Below are 23,417 nucleotides of genomic sequence, written 5' to 3'. Positions count from 1 at the left end.
AGGCCTAGGTACCTTTTGTTAATTTGTAATTAGTCACTGAGCCTATTAGCTGAAAGAGTATGTATTCTAAGATGTGAGCTTCTGCTTTGGGGGCTTGCTTATGAAAAAGATGTTGTGACTCCCTGGTGGAGACTCTGAGTAGCTGTATGTTCAGAGCTCCCTGTAGCAACAATTTGGCTAGCAACGGCTGTGGGGGTGAAAGACCAACACAAGTCCAACAACAAGAACACTTCCAGCACTGATTCTTTTGATCTGCATTACTAAGCAAAGCAACATTAAGGGGTTAACAATCTTACTTTAATCCAACATATACATATAAACTCACTTAGTTCAGGAGGAAAAGCCAGCAACTTGAACTTCAGAGCAAGTACAGACTAATTACAAATATACACAATATAAACAGGCCAAGTCACAATTCATAGTTACCAGGAAAGCATCAACATCTGGATTGATGAGCCCAGAGGCTCCACATCAGCACTCCTCCAGGAGTGAGAGCCTCAAGCAAACAACTGTTCTCTCTTTTTATACAGTCTTTAGATGTCATCAAACCAGAACTTAGTTTCCTACTATTGGCTCTGGTCTAAGCAACTCCCCTTAGGGCCCTGGGGGCTTCATGCCTGCATCGGCTTAGCACCTAGTAATTAGGCATTCTAAAAACAGTAAAAAAAAAAAAAAGTCCCACCTTAATTAATATTACATTCCCTAACTCCTCAGAGGAAAAGGCTCTCTTGATTCAGTGGTGGATGTAAAGTTTTGATTCAAGCAGTAGAGCCCTGTCTGTTGGTCTTTATTTCTCTTCTCTATATTTCTTCTGTTTTATGTAATTCAAAAAGCTCATAGACCCCTTTTAAATTGCTTTCCTAGTAAAGCAGATAAAAGAACCTGCACTACCAGCCATCCTGGGTGTGCCAATGTGGTTGTTATTACATCTCCACATCTTATTTTAAAACAAAAAGTTGCTAGGGCCAAATGATATATAATAAATTTTGCTAACATCTAAGGAAACTGCTTACAAAAGATACCTAACCTGAATATTCTATTTTTGAAACAAAATTTCCTTCTTACAGAACCAGAATCACCACCTCAAGGTGTTGAGGTTGTAGATGTGACTCCTACAGAAATAAAACTGAAGTGGTTGCCACCTGAAAAACCTAATGGAATCATCATCTCCTACGAAGTCATTTACAGAAATACAGACCATTTGTTCTTTAAAAACTCTTCAACAACAAATCTCATTCTGAGTGACTTAAAACCTTATACCCTTTACAACATTTCTGTAAGGTCTTACACTAGACTCGGTCATGGCAATCAGTTATCATCTTTGCTGTCTGTAAGGACTTTAGAAACTGGTAAGTGTTTTTCACAATCATTTAGAACAACATTTTCTATAAACATAGTATGTATGACATACATGCACCCATGTATGGGTTTGTACTTGTATGTCATAATGCGAATATATGCACATATGTGTGGTATGCACACCCATGTTGTATATTTTATATGTGGTGTATATGTACACGATGTATATACATATACATACATGTACATGTATACATATCTATGCAGTATGTATATACGCACACACATACATATACATGCCCATGTGTATAGACATATATACACACATGTGTATGTTAACGCGCATCTATACATATACTATATACATATATGTATAGGTGTGTATACATATATGTATATAGATGTGTATACACATACTGTACATATATCTCACATATGCATGATATGTGTGTATGTTTATATTTGTATACAGTGATCTATCTATTGATCGATCCATACAGACATATATCATCAAAGACCTGCTGAAGCATTGATGTTACTATGACATAAAAGATCCCAAATATTCATAATTTGTTATAATTCAAATAGCAGGAGAGAGATCAGACTGAGCCTGTGATTTCATTGATATAGGGAATTCCCAGGTGAGAAAACTCCCTCTACCAGTGCAGGTGGGCACCTTTTCTGCAACTTATAGACTCAAAGGGCTGTCAGCCAATCAATAAGTTGCAACAGCAGCACAATCAGAAGTGTCACAGGTAGGATTTGAATCCAAGTCTTCCTGACCCTAACCCTCTACCCACTGGGTCACATGCTCAATTAGCATCACAGCCCTCATGTTGGCTCCCTAGTGAGACAAGAAAGGCTCAAAGAGACATTTGCAGTGACAGCCCTTCATTGCTGCAAAATTTATCTGGGTTAAACACACCGTCATTTTCTCTCTAAATTGTACTTTCCCTTTTGCCATATGTTACAGTAATTTTTATGTTTCTAAATTCCTACAAGAAGCAGATGAGGTGATGGTTAGACAGCTGGCTTCCTAGTCAGGAAGAGCTGGATTCAAGTTCTGCTTCTGATTCATGTTGGACAAGTCATTTAACTTCTTAGTCCTTCAGGCTACTAAGCATGTAGGTTGGAGAGGAGTGGCGAATCTGCATTAATAGAGAGAGTTTCTGGCCCTCCCCCCCACCCCAATTCTTCTCTACCAATCAAATGACAGATCCAATACAGAAAAACAAACAAACAAACAAACACAAAAACCAAACCAAACTAAACCCTCCCATTCTGAACTCCCAAGTTCCCTGAGGGCTAACATCCTCTTATCTTCATCTTTTTATCTCCCACAGCTCCTGCCAAATGTCCCATATGTAAGGGATGATCAATACACATTAGCTAAATGAATCATAGTGAATATTTGTACAAAATGGGAGGGGGGCGGCAGAGATACTTACTTGAAAAGATCACTTTCCAGCTCAGGGCTTAAGAATTCAAGCCAACAGTCTTTGATTAAGTGCTTTCTGTGGACAAGTTGCTGTGCTTGATTCTAGGAATGAAGCCATAAAAATGAAATGTCCCTAACCTCATGGTGCTTATATTCTACTGAAGCAATGCAGTATGCTCATAGTAAAGGATGATACGGGAGATTTTGAGAAAGGATAGAATGTGTCCCAATAAGAAGATCAAGGAAGTTTTTTTTTTTTGTTTTCCTTAGAAGGGGTGAACTTAGCCAAGAAGGAAGACAGGACTTCTGAGAAGTGGAGATGAAGAGAATGTTTAAATGTAGCAGATAAAATGTCAAGCTCAGGAAACAGTTTAGTTTGAATGGAAGATGGGACTCATGAAAAGGATTTGTTTGAAATGAGGCTGGAAATATAGGTTGGAGTGACAATTATGGAGGGCTTTAAATGTCCAACTAAGGAGTTTATTTTATCCTACCATTAGTGGTAACCCCACACAGCTCATTCTTATGTTGAAATAAGGAGAGGCATCCTGGTATAGTCGATAGAGCAATGGGTTTCAAGTTAGGAAGAATTGGTTTCAAATGTCACTTCCGATACTTACGAGGTATGTGACCCTTGGTGAGTCACTTAACCTTCTGTGTCTCAGTCTCCTTACCAGTAGGATAAGGGGGATGAGCTTGTTGGCAGCTGAGGTCTTTCCCAGCTCTCCTTCCATGATAATATTTTAAAATTATATGACAATAATTTTCAAATATTTAAATGGTAAATTAAAATTTACTCTTATTTAATGTAGGACTTTGGGGAGAAGTGATTCTTTCATTTACTTCATTTTACTTGAGTATCCATTTAATTCTTCATGTGTAGTATTCTCTCTGTTTCTCTGTCTCTCTGTCTCTGTCTCTCCCTTTCCTTCTTTGTCTCCTGCTCTGTCTCTGTGTGTGTGTGCATATATATATATATATATATATATGTATATGTATATGTATATATATATATATATGTATATGTATATGTATATATATATATATATATATATATATATATATATATATATATATATATATATCTACGAAACATAATAAAACTATTTCTCAAAGGTATAACTACAATGTTTGGTACCTATAGCATCTGAGGAGGTCCAAAGAATGAAACTCACAGACTGCACTGAATTGAATCAACCAACCACATCGGTATTTTTTTTTAAATATTACTGTGCCTAAGAAAGCACTGTGGTAATCCTAATGATTCACATTTATATAGTGCTTGGTTTACAAAGCTCCTTCCTCTAAGCAAACTTGTGAGGCAAGCAGGACAAATCTCATTATCGCCGCCCCCCCACTTTTTTCCCCTTTTAAATTTATTTATTTTTAGTTTACAACATTCAGTTCCACAAGCTTTTGAGTTCTAAACTTTCTCCCCCTCCCTCTCCTTTGCCCCTCCCCTCCAAGACTGCATGTAGTCCGATATGGGTTCTACATATACCTTTACATGAAACATATTTTCACATTAGTCATGTTGTAAAGAATTATATCCAATGGAATGAACCATGAGAAAGAAGAAACAAAACAAAACAAAAAAAGGAGAGCAAATAGCTTCAATCTGCATTCAGACTTCGTAATTTTTTCTCTGGATGTCCTTATCCCCTTTTTTAAAGATGAGGAAGCTAGGTCCAAAAGAGGTTAAATCAAGTCAATTAACTCCCCCAGCTAGTATGGGCTAGAGCCAAGACAGGTTTTCTTAGTTTTAGGTCTAATGCTCTCTTTGTCCCTGAATCTCAGTGTCTCTTGTGGTAGGCACATTAGGAGAGGGTGATAGGAATGCTTCAGCTAAGGCATTGGTAAATCCAAAGGTCCCAGATTTGATGGGACATTTGTATATCAAATATTACAAATAACTAACTCTCTTGTTGGTTGGCTAGTTGGATGGGTACAGTAACCAGTGAAAAAGTACTTTATCAACATGTTGGCATGCGCTCATTCCTATCTAGGGTTTGTGGCCTAGAATATTATGAATGGGGGCTTTTCCTTCACTTTGCTTCCTTTTGAGGAAATGAACAGCTAGAAGACAAAGCAATTAGGAAGAGCTGAGTTTGAATCCTGCCTCAGACTATACTTACTAGGTTATGATCCTGGGCAAGTCATTTAACCCTCACCCTCAGTTTCCTCATCTGTCAATTGGGGATAATATTGGCACTTACCTCCCAACGTTGTTGTGAGGATCAAATGGGATAACATATGTAAAGTACTATGTAAACCTCAAAGTGTTATACAAAGGTTAGCTATGATTATTATTGAAATGACTGCCTTGTGATCTCTTTCAGCCTATTACCTTAGCCTAGTGCAGTGAACTTGGAGTCACGAGGACACAGTGAAGGTTAACCTTTTTCCTGGTTCTTGTCAGCAATAGGTATTTTCTACATTATTTTCTCTATTTCTTTAAGCTTTTTCTATTTTCTTTTTCTGCTTCCTGATTTCATCTAATACAAAAATATGATAGTAATAATGATTCAAATCCTACCTCTGGCATTTATTAGCCACGTGACTTTGAGCAAATAATTTAGTCTCTCTGGGCCCTCAGCTTCCTCGTGTATAAAATGGAGAGGAGTAGGACTAGATAAAACTAAGCTTCTTTCAAGTTTTAAATGTGTTATTCTAGTATTTACCTGGAATGTAGTTAGTGACTTGAGCCCAGGTGAGAGAGGGTATGTGAACATCAAGGGAAGGGAAACCAAGTCTGGGGCCATTGAGCCTACTTCTGGGTGCCTTAGAGAAGTGATGGGCATTTAAACAGAAATCCTTCAGCTTTCATTGACTACCAATCATAGTCCGCTTGTTTCAGTGCCCATCCACAGGCTGGTCTCATGTTGTGCAACGCACCCAAGTTATTGTCTGTCTCGGGTTAGGTGGATTTTGTTTGGAAAGACAAAGATTAAGGGGTATTTACTCACCTCCCCATCTCACTTCCATGGTAGAAATGTAGATGAGGCAGATTCCTTCCAGACGGCCACCTTCTCATTCCAGGAGACCTAGCTTTTACCTGGTCTATGCTAAGTTATGTCTTATCCTACTTTTCTCAGTTCAGAGGCTGGAGTTTACTGAGGCATCAGTACTTTTAAACCACCTGAATCTGAGTATGTTTCTGACTCTACTAGCCTAGGAGTTTTGATGTTCCTGATTCCTATGGAGTCTGTCTCTGCTATTTAGAACCTCATGAAAATTATTAATAAAATCAAAACTATAAACGTTTCTCATGATCATAGCTCAGAGCCCCCAAGCAAGTATGGAATCCTATATGTTTGAAGCTGGTTTTAATTCTGTGTTCCTAGGTATTCACTGACATCTTCCACTGCCCTCCTCACTTTACATACAATTAATCTACAAACATGCATCATCATTATTATTATTGTATTTTTGTATTAGATGAAGTCAGGGCATAGAAAAAGAAAATAGAAAAAGCTTAAAGAAATGGAGAAAATAATGTAGAAAATACCTATTGCTGCCAAGAACCAGGAAAAAGGTTAACCTTGCCTGTCCTTGCATTGATCATAAAAAATGAACTACTGCCAGCAACTTCCATCCTTTCTAGTTACCCCTTATAAGGGAACACTTGGCCACTGGAACCAAGCTTGGAATACCCAGAAACTTGTTTCAGAGCCCACATCATAAAATGTCTGCCCTCTCTGCCACCACTGATGCTGCCAACTGCTCCGTCCTTATCCACCATCACCTCATCCTTTGCCATAGGCTCATTCAAAACTCCAAGCTTAGGCTTAAATAAATAATTATACCCCCACTCCAAACTCCAAACCCCTCCACACACACATATACAACTTGGAAAAATGAAATAAATCCTAGCTTCAAATGTAACCCTTAGGCAACGGAATGAGCCCCCAATTTCCCGCAACCACAAAGATAATCTGACAGGTTTTTAATGTCAAAGGAACTCTCAGACACCACCAATAGTGTTACAAAATAAATGTCCAAAACTTAAGTATGTAATTCCTTCACTCACGTACAAGACCTTCAGAATTCCATGGGGAAATAAAATTCATCTAAAAAGTAAACTTTGAAGTTTTAAATTAAAACCAGACTCACTCTTGCCAAGTGTAGAACCTGCAGTTCTAAGCTGCTGGAGAATGATTTAGAATTACAAAATGTAATGATAAGAGATGATAACTTTGATGTTCACAGGCCAAATGAACAGCAGCAAATGATAAGGATAGTTTACCTCTAACACAATTACCTTGCAGGCTACTGAGCATAAGCTTTCTCTGTTTTTTTTTTTCTATGCAGCTTTCTTGATCTTTCCCTTCATCCTTCCAACCTCCCTTCTTCCTCCCTCTCTCCATTCTCTCTCTACATCTCTCCTTTGCTCCCTCTGTTTTTTTCTGTCTCTTGCTCCGCCTTACCTCTCCCTGCCTCTTTCTATCTCTGTCTCTTTCTCCTCTCTCTCCCTCCCACCCTCTAGTATCTCTCTCTTAGATATCGTCATACCTATCTACCTCCCTTTCTCTTTCCAATCTTTCTCTCCTGTCTCTTTCTCTTTTCTGTCTCTCTGTCTCTGTCTTTCTCTCTCTCCTCTCTCACTCTGCCTCTCCCTACCTCTCTCTCTCTCTCTCTTTCTCTTTCTCTCTCTCTCTCTCCTTCTCTCCCTTTCTCCCCCCACTCCTCTCCCTCTCCCTCTGTCTCCCTCTCTCTCCAGTGTCTCTCTTTCCTAACTACCTTTCTTCTCCCTCTCTACTTCCCTTTTTCTTTCCATTCTCTCTCCTTTCTCTCTCCCTGTCTTTCCCAATCACTTTCTCCTCTTTTTTCTCTCTTCCTTTCTCTATTATTTTCCCATTTCCTCTCTTATATCCACATGTCATCTCCCCTCTCCCTCCTGTTCTTCTTCTTTCTCCCTCTCCTTTATTTTTAATTACTTTTGTCATATAGATACCTTTATCCTCTAGTCTCTTTTCCTTTCTTACTTGATTACAATATAAAACTGAATCATAGCTTATTTTAATGTTTTATTGAACAAACATTTGAGGTTTTCTGGTCTTAATTTAAAAAGCAGATTAGCTGAGTATTCCATCCTATTCTACATCTTTACCATTCCCTGCTAAAAAGTTATCTTTTGAAAATTCAGTTAATAGAGAGGTAGTGATATGCACTCTATCAAGCACTGAATATTCTCATCCTGGCTCTCATTAATGAGCTATTGCTTTAGTCATATATATATCTCTGTACCAATTTTTTTAAAAAGTTAATGAGATAATGACTGTTTCATTTCTAGGTTCTTGGGAACACCTGTGAAGTTCTGATAAAGACCACAGAATGATAAGAGAGACAACTTCTTACATTAGTGTATCTTTACTTATTTAAGTCTTACCATTCCAAGAACACACAGATGCCAGGTCAAACTTTGGTCTCAGTTTCTCTTCTTGGTAGTAGCAGGTAATGAATTTAGAAGTTCATAGATTTAAAGCTAGAAGTGATCCCTAATTTTATGGATGGGACACTTGAAGCCACAAGAAGGGGAGGGACTTGCCCATAGACAGGTAGTAATTGGTTAAATCAGGATTCAGATCCAAATACTGCAACTCCAAATAAGTCATTCTTTCCACTGAACCAGTCTGTAGTGGTAACAGTCCCATCTTGTTTTTAAAAATCCCATAAAGCTTGGGTTTAAATTAGTTTAGAAGAGAATGCATTTCATATAATGATCCTTTCCTACCCAAATACCAAGACATTTCCATGACCTTCAGACCATTACAGTTATTTTTTTTTAATCTGACCTGTGACATCGACTTTTATGAATTGGAAAATACTTTTCCATTTGACTTAGCCCTCTCATGTTTACTAAGTCACAGTGGACCAACATGGTGTTTCATAGAAATACAGAGAGATATAGAGACAGGGAATGGACCTGTGATTTCACTAATATAGAGAATTCCTAGGTGATGAAATTCCCTCTAACAATCTAGGTTGGCATCTTCTCTGTACCTTATTTCATAAAAATAATCTGACTTAAATTCACCTCAGGATACAGACAGCAAAAGGTTGTGCTGACCCATAGGGGAAATATTGGATATCTATGCTCATTTAATCAGGATTTCCTAGGCCTTTGTCTCCTCAGCTATAAAATGAGGGAGCTAATTGACTTCCAATGCCCCTTCTAGCTCTTACTCAATGATCCTATAACCCAATTCTTCAGTTCTTTCAGCTACCTTATTTTTGTTCCTCCCTCCTCCCCTGCTTCTTCTCACTCTTCCCTTTTCTTCTCATTGCCTTCTTTTATCCTTATTTTCTCTAAATCTCAAGGTTTCTTCTTCCTGCACTCAGGATGAAATTTCCAACAGAATCGTAGGCATCTTTAATTTTTATTCATTAGATAAATATGATTCCATGTAGTTTATGGTGCTTCAGGCTGAAGCTACTTGATTGAATGCCTTATGTAAATGTCAATCACTGTTCTTTCTGGTTAAGAAACTTAGTTTGAGGGATTGTTAACTTTTTTTTTTTGGCATCTTTATTGCTCTTCATTCCTTGCACACTGAAGGAGTAGAGCATTTGCAAGAGAGTGGGACTGATGGAACATCTCCCCTTTTACATCTCATATTCTAGGGGTCTATAACTGCCCTGTGGAGATATCTGTACACAATGAATAAGTGATTTCCACGGTGAAATTTCAGGGTTTCTGTGGTCTGCTAAAATGCCCCTCCTTCCTCCTTAAAAATGCCTGAAAAGTCTACTATGAGTGTGTTTTGATCCTTTTAAAATGCAAATTTCTCTGGGAGGAATAATTACATTTAATTCAACAAACATTAATGAAATGCATACTGTATGCATGGCACTCACTGTGCTTGCTGGGTACTGGGGATATAGAAAGAAAAGAGCCCTAGTGCTCAAAGAGTTTCTATTCTATTGGGAGTGGGAGGGGAAAACAACAGTATGTGCACAAGAAAGTTATTATACAAAGTTTGGAATGAAGGGGGCAAAGGAGAGATTCAGATAAAGTACTCTGGATATATAAAGAAGATGAGGATAGTATCAGCTGGGGGAATCAGTAACAACTTCATAAAAGAAGTAGCATCTGATCTGAGCTCAAAAATAGAGTGAAAAATTTAAAAAAGCAAAGCTATCAATCAAGCAACAAGCATTTCTTAAGCACCTACTTAGGTCTGGAAGATACAAAGAAATCAAATGAAATATCCCTTACCCTCAAGGAGCTTACAATCTGTTAAAGAAAACAGCATGTATGCAAGCAAGTGAAAATGAAACAGAAACAAGGTCATGAGATGGAGGGGACAATCAAGAAAGGCCTCATGACAGCATTAATCTAACCTGGAAGAGACATGAGAGGCTGTTTAGTCTAAACACTTCAATTTTTCAGATAAGGAAATGGAGTTCTAGGGAGATTGTGATTTGCCCAAGGTCATGCCTATGTTAAAAATCAGAGATGTGATTTGAAGCCAAGTTCTCTGACTTCAGAGCTAGTGCTTTTTCCAATCATACCAGGATTGCAAGAGATTGGATTGAGGAAAGAGTGTGGTCTGGACATGTACCTATACAAAGTCATGGAGGCGGGAGATAGAATCTAATGTGTGAATAAAAGCAAGAAGGCTATACTGGATGGGCTGTAGAGTGGGTGAAAGAGAATAATATATAATAAGTCTGGAAAGGTAAGCTAGAGCCATATTATCATGGACTTTTAATGCTGAGGTGAAGAGGTGCATTCTGGGAATGGGGAATGGACTGTTCAAATGCATGGAACCAGGAGAAAGTATATCTAGTTGTAGGCATAACTGGTAGTCTGTCTAGTAGGAACAGTTAAAATGCTATTTTTCATTTACAACTTAGCCTAAATTAGATTAAACTCCACTATTGAGAACAGGGTTTGAAATAGGTAGGCAGGAGGGCACTGGATCATCAAGGGATATATCCATTACGGGGAGCCACTAAGAAATGCCACTAAAGGAGGAGAAGCTAAGAAATAAGGAGGCTCAGACACAGAAGATAATTTTTTCTTACTAGGGAAGGGGGAGAGGAACAAGCATTTATTAAGCACCAACTATGTATTAAGCACTGTACTAAGTGCTTTACAAATATTATCTCATTTGATCCTATACAATTTAACCAAAAAGGTCTGTTCCCAGCCTTACTGTGCAGCAGCAGAATTGGGCTTGGCTATATTGCTAAAAATGCAAATTCATAAAAATGTCTGGAAACTGCATCTTTTTTATATTTTATTTTTCCTCCTGTTAGTTCCTGACAGTGCACCTGAAAATATCACCTATCGGAATGTTTCTTCTGAAGAAATTGAGCTCTCATTCCTTCCTCCAGTAATTCCCAATGGGATCATACAGAAATATACCATCTATCTCAGAAGGAATAATGAAAATGAAGAAACAACTATAAACACAACGAAGCTGTCACAGAACATTAGAGGTAAGTACAGAAGAAACTGAGTATTTACAGTTGATAGTGTTGAATTTTTTTTTAAATTGGGAGCTTTCCAGTGGGTATTTAACATGATTTTCATTTAATATTAGCAATCAAGGAAAATTCAAAGTTTTATAAAGACTCAGCACCATTATTCTTTGTATGGGTCAAGAAAATTCTGTGGGATCACATACGGATCAAAGTTTAACAAACAGTAAAATGGGGACCAGGACTAGACCAATGATTTCATAGATGTGGGAATCTCTCTCTGTCAATGCAAGATGGCACCTTCTTTGCAACTTAAAGTATTAGAGAGAAGCCTAGAACACTGAGAAGGAAATGACTTTCCTAGAATCATCCATTCACTATGTGTCTTCATGTCATTGAACTCTTTGCAGAAGATGTCAGGATCTGTTGTAGCTACTTCTCAAATAGAATTTAGAGCAAGCCATGGGAGATTTGGACCTGAATCTCCGGAATGCATTTGTCTTTTCTTCTATTTTTCCTTGATGTTCCTTCCAACTTTACTTTCATTGTAGGAGATAATGTAGTTAAAGACTTCTGATGCTTATTTGATTTGGATATTGAAAGATAGTTATACTTTATGTGATCTAGCTCACTGGTCCATGATGAATTATCCACTGTGTCCCTATTTAGGACTGAAGAAATATACTCATTACACAGTTGAGGTGTCTGCAAGTACCCTTAAAGGAGAAGGAGTCCGAAGTACGCCTATAACTATACTGACTGAAGAAGATGGTGAGTATACCACAATCTCAGTAGAACATGTATGCCATATGGTAAAAACTTTTTCTTAATGTAATATGATATTGTTAGCCTACAGGGTAGGTATTGGTTGTGTTCAGACACCAGATTTTTCAAAGGATTTCCGAGGAACAGTGTGTGAAAAAAGGGTAGTAAATTCAGATTTATATGTAGGAGGATTCAATGAATAACGCCATGTATATGTATATGTAAGTGTAATCATATGTATATGTATATACAAATATGTATGCACACATATACTCACCTATATGTGTATATATATACGTGTATATGTGTATGTGTGTGTGTATAGTCAGGTTTATATGTAGGAGGAATCAATACATAGTGCAGTATATTAATACATATACATATATGCATACATGTGTATATATGTGTGTACATATATAAATGTGGGGCAGCTAGGTGACCCAGTGGGTAGAGTGCAGGGTCTGAAATCAGGAAGACTCATCTTCCTGAGTTCACATCTGACCTCAGATGCTTACTGTGTGACCCTGGGCAAGTCACTTAACCCTTTTTGCTTCAGTTTCCTAAATAGTAAAATGAGCTAGAGAAGGAAATGGCAAACTGCTCTTTGCCAAGAAAACCCTAAGTGGGGTCACAATGAGTTGGACATGACTGAAAGCAACTAAGCAAAAAAAATATATATGTGTATACTGTATGTATGATACTGTGTATATATATATACATATATATATGTATATATAAATATGTGTGTGTGTGTGTGTGTGTATACATACAGTATTGTAACAACAATCTTGCTAGCAGCTGCTGTAGGGGTGTGTAAGACCAATAACACCAGCATACAGAAGGGCTGCTAACACAAGTTCTTTGATCTGCTTTTCTAAGGAAAGCAACTTTAAGGGGTCTACCATCTCAGTTTAATCAAACATACATATATCATTCATTTAGTTCAGGGGGAAAAGATCAGCCCCCTGAACTTCAAGGCAAATACAAACAGAAATTACAATCAACAGACAGACCTTGTCTGATCAAATCACAATACATAGTTACCAGAGAAGAACCAATGGGTCTGGGTTACAAAACTGGGGGGCAGTTGCGGCTTGCCCAGTCTCAACACTCCTTCCGTGAGTGTGCCCCAAAAGTCAAACATGAAGCTTTCCTCAATTATATCCTCTTCAGAACCCTGAGGGCTCTGACCTCACCCAGGCTGGGTGTGAGAAAGTTCCCCATCACATCATATACAAGTCAATGACTCCTGATTGTCTTTATTGCTGAGAATCATTCCAAGACAAGATCCTACTTTATCTGCCCCATTCAAACAAAGGCCAGAATCATTAAAGGCCCTTAGGAGAAGAACAGCAAAAAGTTCCACCTTAATTACTATTACAAATATGAGTTCTTGTATATAATATATATTTGAAGATTTTTTTGGAGCGGGGAGGGCCAGGCAATTCTGTTTAAGTGACTTGCCCAAGGTCACACAGCTGCTAAGTGTCAGGTGTCTGAAGACAGATTTGAACTCAGGTCCTACTGACTCCATGGCCAATGATTTCATGGATATGCAAGATGGCACCTTCTTTGCAATTTAGGGTCTCCAATTTCCCACTTGTAGGAGATCATTTACCCCCAGACTGATTATTATCACCAGTTACAATATAGATCTAACTTGGGCCAGCTAGGTGACTCAAAGGATAGAGCACTGGGCTTGAAATCAGGAAGACTCATCTTCATGAGTTTAAGGCGGCCTCCTATATGTACTTACTAGCTGTGTGACCCTGGGCAAGTCATATAACCCTGTTTACCTCAGTTTCCTCATCTATTAAATGAACTGAAGAAGGAAATGGCAAAGCACTCCAGTATCTTTGTGAAGTAAACCCCAAATGGGGTCATGAAGAGTCAGATACGATTGAAAATGACTGAACAAGACCTAGCTAAGGGTTGGCTTCAGGTGAAACATTCATAGTTCATATAACAGTTAACAGAAGGAGGTTTGCTTGATCATTGCTTAGAAAAGATGTTCGCCTGGAGCTACTGCATTGATTCAGTTGAGTACAACTTCCTGGCCTCTGGATTGCTTTTCTCCCCAGTGCTCTATCAGTCAAACTTTAGGTAGTCAAAACTTAGGAGCCCCCCATGTCTGTTTTGTACTCAGGTGACTAGGAAGCCAGATCAGAATCTTAATGCCCTGAGCCAATCAAGTCTCAAGGACCATTTTAAAATCCCTTTTAAAGAAAGGAATTACCCTTCTCCACACAGAAGAGGACACTGCCAGATATTTCTCCTACCATGCTCTTAGTTTCTATTAATATAGCCATCACATAGCTATTTTAAACCCATGCTGAAAACTCAGACTTTAAATTTGTTCATTGGGTATTATTGTAAGATATTCACAATAGGAGACATAAGAATGGAACACACTGAATTGGGAGCCAATTCTAGATCTTCTAGTCCTAGTTCTTCGGTTCTAGATCTGTCTGTGCCATAAGCTGAGGGCTAGCATGACATAGGAGAGAAAACACTTATCGTTGGTGTCAGGGAGGCCTGGGTTCAAATATTGCTTCAGACACTTACTATGTGTCCTTAGGTAATTCCCTCTGAGTCTTAGTTTACTTAACTGGGGAAAACACCTACTTCTGATTTACATGGTTGTTGTGACAATTGAATAAGATAACATAAAGAATGTGTTCTGCAAACCTTTAGAACTATAAAAATACCACTTGATGTTAACTGACAATGTGAACTTTCATGTATCATTTAAACTCCCTAGAACTCAGTATCCTTACCTACAATTGAATGGATGCATAAGTGAATGACTTATTAAAGACCTACTAGTGCACTGTTAGAGCTCTAAATTAATAAAAACTATTTTGGAAAACAGTTTGGAATTATACAAATGAAGTGAACAAAATGTTCATACCCTTTGACCTATTTTGACCTATTACTACATATATACAGCCAAGAGGTCATTTAATTAAGAGGAAAATCCACATATATACCAAAACATTTACAGTAGAACAAAATATTTACAGATGCCTATTTATTGGGGAATGGCTAAAACAACTGTGTTAGAAGACTACAATGGAATATTACTCTGCTCTGAGAAATAATAAATATGATGAATACAGAAAAGCATGGAAAGACTTACATGATTTAATTCAGAGAGAAGTAAGCAGACCCCAGAAAACGATCTACAGACTGACTACAACAGTGTAAATGGAAAGAAGCCCCCCCACCCCCAACAATCACAAGTCAACTTTACAGACTTCCCAAGAATAAGCTTGTCATTAAGGAGAAATATGAGAAGGCAACCCCCTCTCACCAATGCAGAGTTCAAGGATGTGAAACGTTGCATATATTTTCAGACTTTTTCAGCATGTTGACTAATTTTGCTGATTTCTTCCCATCTTCCTCTTTCTAGTTCCAGTAGAACTAAATATTCATATCCTATTGAGGAAACTGAGGCTGAGTGGTTAAGGGACTTACCCAAGGTCACTCTGGTAATGTCTGAGGCAAGGTTTAAATTCATGTCTTCTTGGCTCCCAACTCCATTACTGCTCTAATTCTCTTTAATGATATTTTAAATAAATAAATAAACAATTTTTATTTTATATTTATTTTAAACAATTATACTTCAGAATAAACTAACCATTATATTTTATTAAAAATCCTTTAGTGTCATTGATGAGCATGACTTCATTTATTTCTTGCACGTTTCAGTGGAACTAAATATTCATATCCTATTGTATTGACATAAAGAGAATTCTCAGTTGAAAGCAATTAATATCTTAGAAACCTGATATCTCTGAGTGATGTATGGATTCTAGTGACATTCAATATTTGATAGCAGTTTTATTGTAGCGCCTGCCGCTGAGAATAACAAATCGAAAGTACTAAATACAGCTGTCACCATTTTTCTTTGGTTAGTATTCTGAATTCAATAAATCCCTGTTCAGAAAAATCTGTCATTACTAACATGATGGAAACACACACATCCGAGACTGTTCAGAGAAACAAAATGCAATAAAACTAAAAATAAATAGAAAATAAATCAGATAACAGTTTCATCTAACTAGCAGGAATACTGTATGGGGAGGGGGTGGGGGTGGGGGTTGGGTCTTATCTCTAAGTCAGTCAACAATCCTGTTTAGAGATCAGAACAAATGCTCTGCAGATTTTCTGAAAGCCATATTTCTGTTGCTCATTTCCATGTCTAATTGTCAGGTCTCTTTTTATCTTCGAATTTTAAAAAAAAACATTGTGATATTAATACTGTAGGTCAGCATCATATTGGTTTATAACTATTGAGAAAAAGTGACCTTTTGAGCTTTCAATGCTCATTTATTATTGGCTATCAGTAGTCAAATATGTTCATTTAAATGTAGTTTTGGAATATTTTATTTCAATAAAAACAACAATGTAACGACCTGTGTGTTACCATATTTTTTTCAAAATATATAATGCAGAAAATCACTGACGTGACCCAAGTCTTTGTTAATTATCTGAAGGAAAATAAAAAGTTGGCTGTTAATTCTTTGCTATATTTTATTTGATTATTTCATGGTAATACATTACCTTTGAAATCCATGGAAGTTGGCTTATTAGTGAACAAGTTTCATATTATTTTGTAATTTTAATGACAGATGGCCAAAATAACATGTTTCCTATTTGAAAAGGCCAATAGATTTGGTGATGGAGGTAGAATTATGATTTTCCATTTACCACTTCTTAGACATAATTTGCTTAGTTTTTTTTTTTTTCCCTGGGCTGGGGAAACATCTCACTGTATTTTGCATTTAATTACACCACTAAAGATTTCTGCATTTATTGGAAGTCCAAAAAGTTAGCAAAATGTACTTGAGCAGTGGGTGAATCACTGTGACAAGCCCATTACTCTCTTTTCTCATGAAATATTTTTTTTTTCCATTGAATCACAGAAACAGATGTTTTAACACCACCATGCAAAATCTTACTTTATCATCTTATTTTAAAAGTAAACAAGTCTGTCTACCATGCCCTTGGACTGAACTGATATAGAAGGTTCACTTAACACAGTACCAGAGTGAGAAAACAAATGAAAGATTTCCATTTTAACCTCATCTTCCAGATATGATGCTTAATTGCACATTGTATCCCTCACTCCTTTTCAGCTCCTGGTTCTCCTCCACGAGACTTCTCAGTAAAACAGTTGTCTGGTGTCACGGTGAAGTTGTCATGGCAACCACCCCTGGAGCCAAATGGAATTATCCTCTATTACACAGTTTATGTCTGGTAAAACCTCTTTTTTTTCCCTTCTGCTGCTTCTTCTCTCTTTTTTTTTTTTTGGAAACAGTTCTGAGAGCAAATATTAATCTGTAACACAATAGGAATGCAGTTTTTTTTTCTTTCAGAACTTCTTGGATAATATATTGGGAATGAAGTTATTAATCTGAGTTAATTTGTTTTTGTAAAATGAAATTTTCAGGTTTTTTGGATAGAAATAACTGAGTTCCTTAATCTTTATACTATTTTTATTCATGTTCAGAGGATTCTAGATTCAGAGGTGGAAAGGACCTTTGGGTTCATGCAGTCCAAATAGCTGACATTTATATCATGCCTACTGTGCGGCAGGCAGTCTGCTAAAGCACTTTACACATATTATCTCATTTGATCTGCACGACATCTCTGGGAGCCAAGTGCTTGTCTTATTCCCATTTTACAGATGAGAAAACTGAGGCAAACAGAGGTGGAGTGACTATCCCAGGGTAACCCAGCTAGTAAGTGTATGAGGTCAGATGAGTCTTCTTGACTCCAGGTCCAGTGCTGTATCCACTTTGCCTCTTAGATGTCCCTAGGTATCAGGATAGATAGACAGACAGACAGACAGACAGATAAGATAGATAGATAGATAAATAGATAGATGAATGGGTGGATAGATAGATAGAAAGAAAACTGAGATTTCTAAACAGAAAAATCAATTTCTTCCACTATAAAAGTACTCACTTTTTAGATCATTTAAATATCAAGTTTCCCTTTTTTGTTATTTTTTTTTGGCCTGGTCTTGTGATTTATAACTTTTGGGAATTGCTAATATAAAAATTACTTCCATTGATGCTGATCAGCAACTCTTTATAACCTGGGACATAGGTAATGTTAAGTGACTTGTCTGTGATTGCATGACACTATACAGGGCTTGAACCAAGGTTTTCTTGAACCTTTCTTATCATACTGACACTTGTTTCACTAATGAATTTAAAACATGCTTTACTTAATGAGTAATGAAAACACTTTTTTTAGGTGTCGTTCTATTGCTTAAAGTGACATATACTTGTAAGAAAAATGTTTTTGTGCCATCAAGGTGGGGAAACTACTTTACTTTGTTTCACTGATAATATCAGGGAGGAATTCTAATAGAGGTCTGTGTAGTGTGTATTGAATAGGGCCATGGATTTGGAGCTAGGGACCCACAGAGTCATGGCCCCAAGCTTTGCACAAAGTGTAAGGCACTGATAGCATGAGGAAAGGGAGTATCACCTCACCTAGTGGGGACCCCTGTCAAGGTATTAGCTTTGTTCTGCTTGGCCTTAGAAATCAGAACTAGAATCCATGGATAGAAGTCAAAAAGAGGTGAACTGAGGCTTGATACGAAGGGAAAGTCCCAACTCTTATTGGCATGGGGTAACAAAGGTAAGGTGGACTGGTGAAAAACAAGAGTATAGAAAGCCAGCCTAGGAGGCAGAGAGATCTAGGTTCAAGACTTGCTTCTGGCACATAGAAATTGTGCTACCCTGGGTGTGTCACTCAACCTCTGATGGTACCCCATGGTTCTCTAGGGTTATAAATTACTGAGAAGGTGCCTACCTGTGTTAGTAGGGAAACTTTCCACCAGGGACTTGCCTACCCTGATGAAATCACATACCTACTGCTTCAAAAAGTATAATGGTTGTTGGTTTGTCCATTATTGAAAGCCTTCAAGACTACACCAGAGATGCTGCAAAGTGGGATAGCTACGTAGGATATGTAGATATATAGGCTTCCTTCCAATTCTGATGTTCTGTTATTACAAGAAGCCTGCAAGACTTTCTGACATGCAGGAAGTCAACACACTATGTGTCAGAGGATTGTGTATAATGTATTTCTTAGGAGGAAGCATTTGTGGTATTTTGCATTAAGGGTCCAGTGTTTCTTGCCCAGAGAGAGAGAGAAAAGAAAAGATTAGGCAAGAAATGATCGTTGTTTGCCCCATTTTTGTTGTATTAGAATGTTTCCTTTAGATGTCATTAAAAATATCCTTTTGGTACTCGACTTAAAGATTTAGACTTTTACTATGGCATTTTGTGTTATTGCCATGTTGAGATAAGCATATGATTGCAGTTTTAGGAAGTGCTCTAGAAGCCATAATCAAATCCATTCTACTATAGGGTCTAGAAGGCACATTTCAATCTTCTTCCCTATTGTTCCACTCAACATCTTTGTGCTTTTGCAAACCAAAACACCCATCTCTGGCCACCATTGCCCTGTAATGTGCCATCTCCACCTCACACCTATTCAATTGGCAAATAATGACAAAAAAGGAAAATGAAAAATGTTGGAGAAGATGTCGGAAAATTGGAACACTAATGCATTATTGGTGGAGTTGTGAACTGATCCAACCATTCTGGAGAGCAATTTGGAACTATGCCCGAAGGGCTATAAAACTATTCATACCCTTTGATCCAGCAATAGCACTACTAGGTCTGTATCCAAAGAGATCATAAAAAAGGGAAAAGGATCTACATGTACAAAAATATTTATACCTATATGTGCCATCTCCCATCATGAAAATGTGAGTTCCTTGAGGGCAAAGACTGTCTCCTTTTTTGGAGTTGGATCCCTAGTGCTTGGCATATGGTAAGTACTTAATGTGTTTTTTTTTCATTTTTTTACTACTAGATTTATTTTTTAAGCCAGAAAAATTTAAATTTAAATCCATGTTTGTAATGTTGACCATATTATGATTATTCCTTCTGTACTTATTTTTCACCATTTGTGAAGAAATGTTAAAACAAGTTAAATGGTAGTGCCATGAGTTTCTTTTCCTTCTTTTAAGATGGTTGTTTAACGAAGACTATAACTAATGACAAAACACTGTGAGCATGCTCAAATATCATTGTGTGGCGATCCAGGAGGAGAATTAACTATAACATGTTAATGGTTGTGATTTTTTAAAATAAAATTCCAGATGGATAGCATGTAGATGTAGAAGCAGGATAGCCTGAAGTTAAAATCTTCCCTCAGAGGCTTACTAGCTGTGTGACTATGGGAAGGTTAATTTCTCTGAAACTCAGTTTTCATATTTTTAAGAGAAAGATAATATAGTTTCTATGTTATAATGTTAAGAGGACTCGAATGAGATAATTACATAAATTTCTTTGTAAACCTAAAAGTACCATATAAATGACAGATGTTATAACTATAATTATCATTATTACTATTATTAATATTATAATTTAACCATAGTGACCGGAACTGTTGATTTCCTTTTAAAAATTTTATAGTCTTTTTTATCAATTATATACTTGTGCATTTCTGTTGCTTTTTATTTTTTAGTTTACTGGGATTACAATGATTTTTAGTGTTATTTTAATTCATTTATACATGATAATGGAAAGGAACAAACATTTATTTAATGCCAAATATATGCTAGTCACTGTGATGGCACTTTATAAATATTACCTCTTTTGCTCTTCACAGCAACATTGGGATGTAGGTGCTATTAATCATGCCTATTTTACACTAGGGAAATTGAGAGTAAATAAGTTGCTCAGGATCACACAGCTAGTAATTGTTTATGACTGGGTTTGAACACAGGTCTTCCCAACTGCAAGGCCCAGTATTCTAACCACTTTACTACTCAGCTGCTTCTGATGTTATTCTCTCATTCTTAACTTTCTTAATTCTTAATTTTCTGCATCACAGAAGTATTTGTTTTTCATCAGTGATTGTGCTTAGTTTCTATCTAATCGTCAGACTTAGGAAGTGTCTTCTAATTCTCTGACTGGAGACAGCTAGGTGGTTCAGAACATTGGGCCTAGAGTCAGGAACACCTGGGTTCAAATCTGGCCTCAGATAAGTAAGTAAGTAAATAAGTACAAGTCCTAGCCATGTGATTTGTCCTTTGCCTTTATGTACTGGAGAAGGAAATGGCAAACCACTGCAGTCAGCATCTTTGCCAAGAAAACCCCATGGACAGTGTTAGTGCAGTGTGGTCCACAGGGTCATGAAGAGTCAGCTATGACTGGACTACTACTACAACAAATTCTCTGACTGAGAAGGTAATGGAGTAAAAGACCACATATTAGGTTGGGCTGCTAAAGAATTGATCATGTCTTTTCAATTGGGATGGAGGTGGTCAAAGTTAATGCAGCCAGTTAGTCCATAGACATTTAGAAAACTCTTTATGGCAGATGAGTGAAATGAATGAATGCAAGAATGAATAAAAGAAACAAAGGAAGGAAGGGAGAAGTAAAAAGCATTTGTTAAATACTTACTGGGTGCCACGCACTGTGCCGTTCTGGGAATACAAACAAAGAAGCAGTTCAATCCCTGAACCCAAGGAGCCCATATTTTTCTCCAGGGAGACAAAAAAGAGAGAAAGCATCTGCTATGGAGGAATGGAAAGGCCCAATAGTCCTTAAGCTTCAGCGGCAAAGCAGAAAGGACTGCATCTTCTTTAGTCGTAAAAATTATGAAAGACATAGAGTTTTCTAAAGATATTACAATCCGCCATGATTGTTGGGACATTCTGTGGCATAGTGGTGAGCCTGATGTCAGGTAGACCTGGCATTGAAATCTGTCCTCTCTGACATTGATAAGCTTTGTGACAATGAGCGAGTCGTTCAGACTTTCTCTGAGCTTTGGTTTGCTCAGCTGCATATTGAAGAACCCCCGAATCGTAGATGTGGAGCAGGAAGGGACCTTGGAGGTCAACTGGTCCAACCCTCTCACTTGACAGCTAAGGAAACTGAGGCCCAGAGAGGCCATGGACTCCTAGGATAGAATTAGAACTGGAAGAGATTGTTAACTCCCTCATTTTACCGATAAGGACATTTAGGTAATTTACCCAGGATGACATTAGTAAGCATCTGAGGGGGAATTTGAACCTAGGTCTTCTTGACTCCATATCTAGAGCTTTAGATCAAGGAACTTGCCCAATGAACACCCATGACAGGCACTATGAAGTTCATATGAGATGATGTTTGTAAAATGTTTTTTTTAAATACCAATTACTATATATTTCAATACTTCAAAAGCTTCTGTCCAGTAAAAAGATTGTAGCAATGTGTGAACTCAATATGAAAACAGTGGCAAAAACACTGAATTTGGAGAATGGAAATGTGGTTTCAAGTCCCAGCTATATGGCCTACAACCTGAGGGATCTTAGTGAAATCACTTTTCTAAGCCTCATTTTCCAAATCTGTAAGTTGGGTAGAGTAAATTAGATGGGCTCTAAGATCCTCCCTAAATTTAAGTCTATGATGCTTTTTTAGCTTTATAACATCTGCCAGAATTTAGATATCCTTTTGATGTAGTCATTAAGAAACTAGGGACACTTTTGTGCCTCATTGAGGTGTTAGAAGAGGACCTTGGAGATTGTATGCTCTTCTTGAAAAACAAAATTTGAATATGAGGCATGGGTGATCCTATGAGACAACTAAAAAGCCCCCTCTCCCACCCCTGTGTAGCTTACACATTTGCATACGCCAAGTATTTGATGCTGAGAGGACCTTAAATGAATAATTAAATTAGGATGGGGCAATTCAGAAGGCTCCTTAGAGTAAGTGAATTTTAATCTATTTCCGAAAGGATGTATGATGGACTGGAATTCAAAAGGATTGATGATCAATGGGAAAGCTGGGTAGGAAATTGCACTTGAGAGTGTGGCAAATATAAAGGCACGGAGGCAAGCTGGGTGACTTGTGTGCAGGGACTGGTATAGCCTTGCAGAGCTGGTACTGAGGGAAATATATTGGGAGAATGAAAGATGAAGGAGAAATGGAACAAAAGTGACAAATTACTATATTGGGAGACAGAAGACTTGAATTATTTTCTGACTCTGGTTCCTTCTACAATTGCCTCGGGTATGTCATTAAGTCAGATGACATTTGTTGGATCTGCTACCCTGGATTTTCAAATGAAATTTTGAAAAACTATTTGCCAACACTTATTTTGGGAAGCATCAGCTTATGTCTGAGGGAAAAAAAATTATGGTTCTAGACAAAAAGAAATCCACTTTTAAAAAGACTGGGTATAGTTGATTCTGAGGCTGAACAATGTGAATTCTTCACAATCAATAAGATCAGAATCCTAATACTGATATTAACAAGATTACATGATCACTGATTAATCAGTCTATTAATGGAAGATACAAAGACAAAACTGTACCTACCTTCAAAGGATTTAAATTCTATTGAGGAGGTAACATATACATAAATCAGTATATGTAAATAAATGCAAGGGGTTTTGTTGTTGTTGT

At 37.4% G+C, this 23,417-nt stretch overlaps 1 protein-coding gene across 1 annotated transcript in view; it reads left to right on the top strand.

The window, feature by feature from the left end:
* PTPRQ (protein tyrosine phosphatase receptor type Q) overlaps window positions 1-23,417 on the top strand; it is a 270,730-nt gene that overhangs the window by 78,210 nt on the left and 169,103 nt on the right. Inside the window, exons 14-17 of the mRNA XM_036760721.1 lie at window positions 1,068-1,349; window positions 11,003-11,185; window positions 11,837-11,938; window positions 17,074-17,194. Of these exons, the coding sequence (XP_036616616.1) occupies window positions 1,068-1,349; window positions 11,003-11,185; window positions 11,837-11,938; window positions 17,074-17,194 (688 nt within the window). The remainder of the gene's footprint in view (window positions 1-1,067; window positions 1,350-11,002; window positions 11,186-11,836; window positions 11,939-17,073; window positions 17,195-23,417) is intronic.

Source organism: Trichosurus vulpecula, chromosome 5 (genome assembly GCF_011100635.1).
Source record: "Trichosurus vulpecula isolate mTriVul1 chromosome 5, mTriVul1.pri, whole genome shotgun sequence".
In the NCBI taxonomy this organism is placed as follows: domain Eukaryota; kingdom Metazoa; phylum Chordata; class Mammalia; order Diprotodontia; family Phalangeridae; genus Trichosurus; species Trichosurus vulpecula.
Note: the sequence above shows the minus strand (reverse complement) of the source record. Positions and strands in the feature narration are given on the sequence as shown.